At 50.9% G+C, this 9,381-nt stretch overlaps 1 protein-coding gene across 3 annotated transcripts in view; it reads left to right on the top strand.

The window, feature by feature from the left end:
- The window catches only part of SEZ6L (seizure related 6 homolog like), a 183,285-nt gene that overhangs the window by 115,898 nt on the left and 58,006 nt on the right, over window positions 1-9,381 (top strand). For all 3 annotated transcript variants that reach the window (XM_040463964.1, XM_040463963.1, XM_040463961.1), the window contains exons 3-5: window positions 825-958; window positions 3,238-3,430; window positions 5,586-5,771. In XM_040463964.1, the coding sequence (XP_040319898.1) occupies window positions 825-958; window positions 3,238-3,430; window positions 5,586-5,771 (513 nt within the window). The remainder of the gene's footprint in view (window positions 1-824; window positions 959-3,237; window positions 3,431-5,585; window positions 5,772-9,381) is intronic.

The raw sequence follows: 9,381 nt of genomic DNA, 5'->3' as shown, positions 1-9,381 counted from the left end.
CCTCCCTCCCACCCCCCATCAACCCTCAGTTTGTTCTCAGTTTTTAAGAGTCTCTTATGCTTTGGCTCTCTCCCACTCTAACCTCTTTTTTTTTTCCTTCCCCTCCCCCATGGGTTTCTGTTAAGTTTCTCAGGATCCACAGAAGAGTGAAAACATATGGTATCTGTCTTTCTCTGTATGGCCTATTTCACTTAGCATCACACTCTCCAGTTCCATCCACGTTGCCACAAAGTGTGGCCTCCCTTTAAAGAAGTGTGAGCTCTGGGTTCGAATCCCGCTCCCTGTGTGAGCCTGGTGCAGGCGCTGCCCCACTCTGAGCTTTGGTGCAGGCGTCTCCAAGATGGGGATGAAGGGCGCCTGGGTGGCTCAGCTGGCTGGGCGGCCGACTCTGGATCTCATGGTTACTGGGATCGAGCCCCACATCGGGCTCCGTGCTGACAGCGCAGAACCTGCTTGGGATTCTCTCACTCGCTCTCCCCCTGCCCTTCCCCCACTCGCATGCACGCACCCATGCATGCACGGGCGTGCGCTCTCCCTCTCTCTCCCTTTTAAAAATAAATAAGATGGGGGTGAAATATCTGACTCTACAGGGGTGAATGGGGTCGGCCCTGTCCGCTGCTTAGAGGGGCGCCCCGCAGCACGCAGCAAGCAATCATCCTGTGTCAGCCACTGCTGTTTTTTTATCTTGTTGATTCTGGGACTGAAGGAGAATCACCAGCAGTGGGAGGAGTGGGGACGGGGGAATGTGGCTGTCCCAGAGCCCCGCTGTCACCCCGCGGCCGCCTGAGCTGTCCTCGGTGTCCTGATTCAAGTCCTTCCTCCAGCTCCCTGCAGTGTGAGCTTCTCCGATCCTGAGGGGTACATCGACTCCAGTGACCACCCGCCACTGCCCCTGAGCAGCTTCCTGGAGTGTACCTACAACGTGATGGTCTACACTGGCTATGGTGTGGAGCTCCAGGTAAGCGCCGAAGGGCGCCCTGCCGTGCCTGCCCTTTCCAACGGGCAAAGGCTTGGAGGGCCGTCTGAGCCAGACTTGCTGGGATCCCCCTAGCCCCTTTGGCCCCCTCTTTGCCCTAACCAGGGCATATTAAGCTGGGTTTTGTTGAATGAATAGGAGTTCCCAATGCAGTGCTCAGCTGGAATAGCTTGGCATACACGAAGGAGGGGCACATGTTGACTAATTGTGAGGCATTATACCCAGGAGAGTCCTCCTCTGCCCCTCTCAAGCACCCACACACTCACACACACACACACACACACACACACACACAGGGGAGCCCCGCCTGGGTCATGCGATTGGTAAAACGTTTGCCTAGAAACTAACAATGGAAAAGCAAAGTGACTTAGGGCTCAAACATCTGGGTGTAAGTCCCAGCTCTGCCAATGAAAAGCTGTGTGGCTTTGGGCAAGGGACTTTACATCTCTGAGCCTCAGTCTCCCCATCAGTAAAATAGAGATGATAATGCCACCGCTTCACAGATTTTCGGGGCGACAGCCCCAGGACGGTGCTCGGTGCCCAGTGGGCAGTCAGCCAGAGCCTAGCGCAGCGCACGTTACCTGTGATCCTCGCCCTAGTTCCTGGCCTTCCCCAAGTGACGCCCCCCACCCCATCTTTAGAAGCCCCTTTTAAAAACTGGAACAAGGAGGGATGCCTGGGAGCGAGAACTGTCCAGTTCACTGCCCCCCAGGAGAGGAGGGGGGTGTGGTTGGGAAAGAAAGCTGGTCCCACGTGGTGGCAGACCCTTCCAGGCCAAAGTGGGAGGTCCCGACGTGTGCCTTTTTCTAACGGACAGTAAGGAGCCATTGAAAGTTTCGGAACTGGGTTGGCTGTGATCTAACCAGAACTTTACTTAAGGGAGGTTTTTCTGAATTGCATGGGAAGGACAGAAAGTAAGCCCCTCAGCAGCAGGACCTGTGATCGTGGCCCCCAGAGCTTAGCAGAGTGTGTGGCATGCAGTAGGTAATTAATAAATGTTCATGGACTTAAAATAAACCGGAGGATGGTTGCCGTCCATCTGAATCTGGTACTCGGCGGACCCTCTCCTTTTACTCTGTGTCTAACGCTGGATTACCAGGCACAGGATGCCTTCACGGAGCACCTGCTGTATACCCATCACAGCTGTTTACCCCGAGGGATACGGTGGTGCGGTGGTATGCAAACTGCTGCAGCACCTGCCCTTAAGGAGTACGTTTGTGGTGGAGACAGGCGCACTTAGAAGACATTAGGCTGCCATTTGAAGAGGTCTCTAGTGGGAATTTCTAGGGGATGTTGTTGAGTCACACTAGAGGGATGGGCCAGGCTCCCTGGCAGTCAGGGAAGGTCTCACAGAGAAGGGCAATTTTAGTGGGGCTTTGGCGAATGAGTAGGAGTTCATCAAAGAGGGAACAAGAATAAGGTGTGTGATCTGAAAGGGACAGGGCTTGTGGGCGAGGCCTGCCCTGCTCAGCTGAGGGGCAGAGGGGTTGGGATCCCAGCGTAAAGGAGAGGCACAAAAATCCAGAGCGGGCACTGGGAGATGACCAAAGACCGCACCTACCCCTACTCCCACTTGTACAATATCTTTGTGCACAATTAAATTATCCCCCTTCCTTCTCTTCCAAGCCTGGAGAGCGGACTTGGAAAATCCAGTGTGCAGTTCTTTGTGGAAGTTCTGGAGTTAGAGCCATCATTCTATAGCATAGGAGAGCGGCCCTGAGAATGCCCTAGAAATGAGCCCCTCCCTCCGTCACTTACCAGTTGGTGCAGAAAGGGGAAGAATGAATTCGATCTACATAAGTATTTATCGAACACCTGCTCTGTGCTATGTTCCAGGCACTGGGGCCACTGAGCAAATGGCAAAAAATGCCTGCCTTTGTGGGGAGCTTACATTCTGGTGGAATGCCTTATTCTGTCTCCCCGGAGATGGGGCTTCAGGCACAAGCTGATCAAGCCCTTGCCCTCCCCCTCCCACCATCTCCAGGAGAACTTCCCTCAGCTGCCAGCCTGCAGCAACCTCTCTCTTGAGACTGATCCATGGAGCCTTCCAGATCTGGGTTTACTCTGGTCCCTCAGCCTTTGGGGAGATTCGGGGGGCCTAGATGTTTCCAGGGGCCCCAAATGTTTCCAGGGCTGGGGCCTGGGGCCCGTCTGTCCCCTTGACTAGGGGCTGGCCGAGGGCTGCGGTGTTGGCATCGGCTGGGGTCGGTTGGGAGTGCTACACTGGTAGTGGGTTTCTCTCTGTCCCTGCCTGTGCCCAGGTGAAGAGTGTGAACCTGTCTGACGGGGAGCTGCTCTCCATCCGCGGGGTGGACGGTCCCACCCTGACTGTCCTAGCCAACCAGACTCTCCTGGTAGAGGGGCAGGTCATTCGAAGCCCCACCAACACCATCTCTGTCTACTTCCGGACCTTCCAGGACGACGTCTTCGGGAACTTTCAACTGCACTACCAGGGTAAGCTCACAGCAAGGCCGGTGGGGTGTAGCTGTTTGCCTCAGTTTCCCTGTGGAACCAAGAATTCTCACGCGCCCGGGGTCCCTCTGGCAGTTCCGTAAAACCTCCGGACCCCCACTCAGAAGAAGCACAAAATAAAACAAATAAAAACAAGTAAAATAAAAGCTGTACAATTAAAAAAAAAAAAAAAGGACACCAGTCATCTTGAATTACAGTTGTCAAAATATTGTTTTAATCTGTGCTATCTTAATGTTCGTGCTTCTTTATTACCACATTAAATAATAATCCCCCTTGGCAGTTCTGATAATTACTGTGATTTCAAAGTACTGAGGCACATAAGAGATATGTCAAGATATCGATCAAGATCTGAAAACACCCGCGATTTCTCTCGGTGACGAAGTCACAGTTTCCGCAAATACGTCAGTTCGTCGCCGCCGTTCGCGGTTGAAGGAAACACCACGGTTCGGTTCGAGGTTAATGAAAACAAGCAAAGCCACTTTGTTTCCCATTTACGTTCCTGGCTCCTGCATGTATCTGATAAATGAACCCCACACGCAAGTCGGTGGGCTTCTGGTAACCAGCCTCAACCCCTGGGGGGTCCTGCTGTCTCTTTTCTGTGACAATGTTGCTTTCTTTCCTTTTTGCCTGTTTCTGAGACTCCTCTCTTGCTTTCGGTTCACCTTGCTCTCCTCTCCCCCTTCCTGCCTCCTTCCTTCTCTTTCCCTCCCTCTCTCTTGCCTCTTTTATTTGTCTCCCTCCATTCTCCCTTCCTTCTGGGTCTCTCTCTATCTCTCCCGATCCCATTCCCCCACGTCCTGAGCCCTGCCCATGACCTCCGATTACTTCCTTTAGCCAGAAGCTCCCACTGGGTAACTTCCCAGATATCCGCTCGGGAAAGTAGAGTCTGGATACTGGGCACCATCCACGGTGACGTCAGATGGACCAGACATCTGGAGAAACGGTTCACGTTGAACTTTTCCCCTGGATGTTTCTGAAACAGGTGGATGGGTGTGCATGACCACATTCCAGTGTTGAGGCTACGCGCTGTGGTCTTTGTTCATGGCAGAATATGGGGAGAGAAACAGCTCGTGGGGCCCTCGAGTTGGATGTGATCCCCCCGGAGGAGTTCTGGGACTACAGATATCTTATGCAGCATGGGTGGTCAGACCACAGTCCGGGGAGGGGCTGCGATGGGTTTCACACCCTCTTAGGAAATTCGAGGAGCTCAGCATGGCCACATAGAACCTTCTGCCACTCCCAGCCAGACATTCGGTCAAGGAGGCTCTTCCTCAGAGTTGCCTGTTTAATCCGTACGACCGCCGTGAGGCAGGGACCGTTGTCAACTCCACTGGAGAGAGAAGGGGAGCCAAGTTCAGGTCACTGTGCCCCTTTCTCCAAGTCACGTAGTGCCTAAGTGATGGAGGAAGAACTTACACTCACACTGGTCTCCTCCAAAGCCCAACCCTGTACGTGGCCAGGACAGTTATTTTCTAAATTTTTTTTTTTAACGTTTACTTATTTTTGGGACAGAGAGAGACAGAGCATGAACCGGGGAGGGGCAGAGAGAGAGGGAGACACAGAATCGGAAGCAGGCTCCAGGCTCTGAGCCGTCAGCCCAGAGCCCGACGCGGGGCTCGAACTCATGACCGCGAGATCGTGACCTGAGCTGAAGTTGGACGCTCAACCGACTGAGCCACCCAGGCGCCCCGAGGACAGTTATTTTCAAGCTGTCGCACCCTTCGGCATTTCCTGAGGGGCGGCCCGCTCTAATTCGGGTCCAGGACTCTGCATGTTTAACAAATGCCGAAGATGTTCACGCTGGCAGGACTACCCTACCTGGCTCATTCTGCCCCTGCTCTGCCCAAGCAGGTGGCCATTCTGTGTCCACGTGGAGAGGGGCTCAGATGACGTGGGAACTCATTTTTCACCCCAAACCTGTGGTCTCGGCAGGGGGTGGGCGGGGGGCAGGGTGGGGACCTTGCAGCCTAGAAAAAGTGCCAGGCTGACAGTCTCCGCATCCACGGGAGTCACAGAAACACCCCCCCAGGGGGCCTCATCTTTTCTCCTCAGCTCAAACTGGCTCCCGGGCGGTGGGTCACATGCATCGTCCCTCCCCCTCTGAGGGCTGAGTGTCTGCCTTTGCCTTTCTTCACAGCCTTCATGCTGAGCTGCCCTTTTCCTCGCCGGCCCGACTATGGGGATGTCACGGTGATGGACCTGCATTCGGGCGGGGTGGCCCACTTCCACTGCCACCTGGGTTACGAGCTCCAGGGGGCCAAGACGCTGACTTGCATTAACGCCTCCAAGCCCCACTGGAGCAGCCAGGAGCCCATCTGTTCAGGTACACTCCAGCCTCGGCGGCCCAGACACCAGTAGTCCGCTCCGAGGAGAGGCCAACCCCAGGGCATTAGACCGACCTCAGGGATAGGCGCTCAGCCCCGGGCAAAGAGGCTGCTCCCAGGACAGACGACCGATGCCATTCAAATCTTTAGTTCGTAGGGGAGGAAAGACACAGGACCTAAAATTCACCATTAGTGACGTGTAGCACACCTACAGCGTCACGCCACGGTTAACCACTGTGCAGTTCCAGATCGCCTTCCACAGCCCCAAAGGAAACCTCGTAGCCATTTGGACTCACTTTCCATTTCCCCCTCCCCCTTCCGCCCTTGGCATTATTCTGGACATTCTGTGTGAATGGGGTCACCCGGCATATGTGGTCTTTGGCAGCTGGCTTCGGGATCGCGTTTTCAAGGTTCACCCACGCCACAGCCCGGGGAGCACTTGATTCTTTTCTGTGGCTGCGTAATGTGCCATCGTGTGGCTGCGCCCCCGTTTTATGTGTTTATTCCCTGGTGGACACCTGAGTCTCTCCCACTTTGTGGCAGTTATGAATAATGCTTCTGTGAGCATGTGTGTGCAAGTTTCTGTGTACAAGTTTTTGTACAAGTTTATTTTCTTTCTTTATTTTAAAAGGTTTCTCTGTTTTTTTATGTCCGCATTTCCTTTCATTCTTTTTTTAACTCGTTTTATTTTTTATTTTTTTTAATTTGCATCCAAATTAGTTAGCATATAGTGCAACAGTGATTTCAGGAGTAGATTCCTTAGTGCCCCTTACCCATTTACTTTTGAGAGCGAGAGAAAGAGAGAGAGAGCAGAGGAGGGGCAGAGAGAGAGGGAGAGAGAGAGAGAATCCCAAGCAGCCTCTGCACGGTCAGCACAGAGCCCGACACAGGGCTTGAACTCACGAACCGCGAGATCATGTCCTGGGTCAGACGCTTAACTGACTGAGCCCCCCAGGTGCCCCGGAGGACGTATGTTTTCATTCCTCTTGGGTCGATACCCAGGAGTGGCATCACTGGGTCCTATGGTAATTCTGTGTTTAACTTTTTAAAGAGTTGTCAAGCTATTTTCCACAGAGGCTGCAGCGTTTGACCTTCCCACCAGCTGCGTAAAGTACCTTTAGCCATCCTGGTGCATGTGAAGCTCTCTCTCTCGTGGTGGTTTTGACCTGCATTTCCCTGATGGCTAATCATATTGAGCAGCTTTTCCAGTGTGCTTCTTGGCCTTTTGTAGATCTTCTCTTTTTTCAATGTTTATATATATATATTTATTTATTTATTTATTTTGAGAGAAAAAGAGAGAGAGAAAGAGAGAGAGAATGAGCAGGGCTCAATCCCACCACCCTGGGATCATGACCTGAGCCCAAGAGTCAGAAATCAAGAGTCAGAGCTCAAACGACAGAGCCACCCAGGCGCCCCCCTTTGTAGATCGTCTAAGCGAAGTCCTTTGCCCGTTGTTTTTTAAAATTTTGTTACTTGTCTTTTTATTGTTGAGTCGTAACAGTACTTTGTATATTCTGGATATTAGATCCTTATCGGGTGTATGATGTTCAGATAGCTTCTCCTGCTCTGTGGGTTGTCACGTCTTGATAGTGTCCTTTGATGCAGAAAACCTTTTCATTTTGACAAAGTGTCAAAAAAATGATCAATTTTTCTTTTGTCCCTGTGCTTTTGGTGTGCCTGCAGCCACATTTTGAACCCAGTCGATAGATACTGAGAAACTGCCAGGGATGCTGTAAATGTTCACAGCAATCTTGCATGATGAGAGCCATTACCTTCACTTTACAGATGAGGAAACAGAGGCTCACGGAGGTGAAGTCACTCACCCAAAGCCACCAGACACAAATTGAAATGAGTCCAGAACCCTTCTCTCCTGAGCTGTGTTTCTCAAAGCGTGGTCTACAGACCAGCAAGATTATTGCAGATGCATAATCCTGGGCCCCCTATGAGACTACTGGATCATAATCTACATTTTAACATGCCCTTGTGTGATTCATGTGCACATGATAGACTGACAAGCACTGGGCTATGCCACGCTGTCCCTGCACCCGTGGTCATAGTCTTGACCATCCTCAACTGTCAAGAGAGCAAAACTCTGTCAGATTCTCAGAAGTTACGACGGTGGTCAGGACAGTATAGGTTGCCCGTAAGAACTGAGCACCCAGAGCACGAACCATGTACAAAGAGAATCCTGGGAATAATAGTAAATTATTCCTTCTCTCCAGGCATTCAGAGTCCATGGAATCCAAAAAGCAAATGAGACCTGATGACAAATTCTGAGCTTTGATTGTTGCAATATTGTTCCCCCAAGGCCCTTCAGAATTTCTCTTCTCTTCTCTTCTTTTTAACAGAGGGGGAAAAAATCCAAACCATAGGGCCATTGCCTTCAGTGCGTCTCTCGCGTTAATTTTTATCTATGTGTGAAATCAGAGAGGAATTAAGCCTCATTTTGTGCTAAGAAAGATGGATGGGGAGCCACGGCTGGGAAATTGAAGGCAAACAGAGCCATCAGTTGGCTTAATAAGGCAAGGAACGGGAGCAGAGAGGCAGCAGATGAGCGGCAGCTTGGGGAGGACAGATGGCCGGTGCCCCCACCAGGGACAGTGTTCTCCATCTCGCCAGCCCCTGAGCCATAGGACAATAGAACTGGCTACATTTTGAGTACCTACTCTGTGCCAGGCATGGCGCCAAGACCCGTATTATGCATCGGTTCACCGATTTCTCACCCCAGTCCTGGAAGCAGGCTGGAATTCTTATCACCATTTTATAGTGAACTCAAGGTTCAGAACTCTCTAGATCCACAGCAGGTAAGTGGCACAGGCAGGGTTTCAACCTCCGGTTTAGGACAGAAGGACAGGCGAAAGACAGACAGACACACACACACACACACACACACACACACACACACACGCACCTCTGTCCGTGGTGCTGAAACAAGGAGGGGGCGCTTCTTGGCAATGTCTTCGCTGTAAATCCGCAGAATCCAGAGCATAGGAGAAAGTGATCTACCTTTTTCTCCCACTGCAAGCCCTTTGTTAGTCATGCAGTCACTCAACAAACCCTTAATGAGACCCAAGTATCTCCTAAAAATAAGACTCAGACTATTTCCTTGCATTCATGCGTCTCCCTCTGGTGCACAAATCACTTTTTAAATATTTCTTTATTAGATTTTTATGATAAAAGTAATATATGTTGTGGTTTTAAAAAAAGTCAAGAAATCCGAGTGTCAAGATAGAAGCAAATCACTTTTATATTTATGGTCTCAATAGATTTTTGCAAATAGCTCATTGAAACAGGTATGGAAGACCATTTTGTAACTTGTTTTTTTCCCCACTGAAAATTTCGAGTGCATTTTTCCATATTCTCAAGCATTCTTTAAGGGTATGATTTTTAATAACGTGTGAATGGGATGCATTTATTTCCCCAAATGGCTGTGTGTGGACATGCGTGTTGTTTCTCGTTTTTCGCTCTTAGAAACACTTCAGCAGTGAACACCTTTATTCATAAATCTTGGGGGAAATCTCTCAATCTCCTTTTTAGCACAAACACCCAGAACTTTAATGAGTCGGTCAGTTTGGGAACATACTTTCTGAATTTTTCTCCAAATTGCTC

This window comes from Herpailurus yagouaroundi, unplaced genomic scaffold (assembly GCF_014898765.1).
Source record: "Herpailurus yagouaroundi ecotype Mexico unplaced genomic scaffold, PumYag 428, whole genome shotgun sequence".
Lineage (NCBI taxonomy): Eukaryota > Metazoa > Chordata > Mammalia > Carnivora > Felidae > Herpailurus > Herpailurus yagouaroundi.
This window is presented reverse-complemented; position numbering and strand designations above follow the sequence as displayed.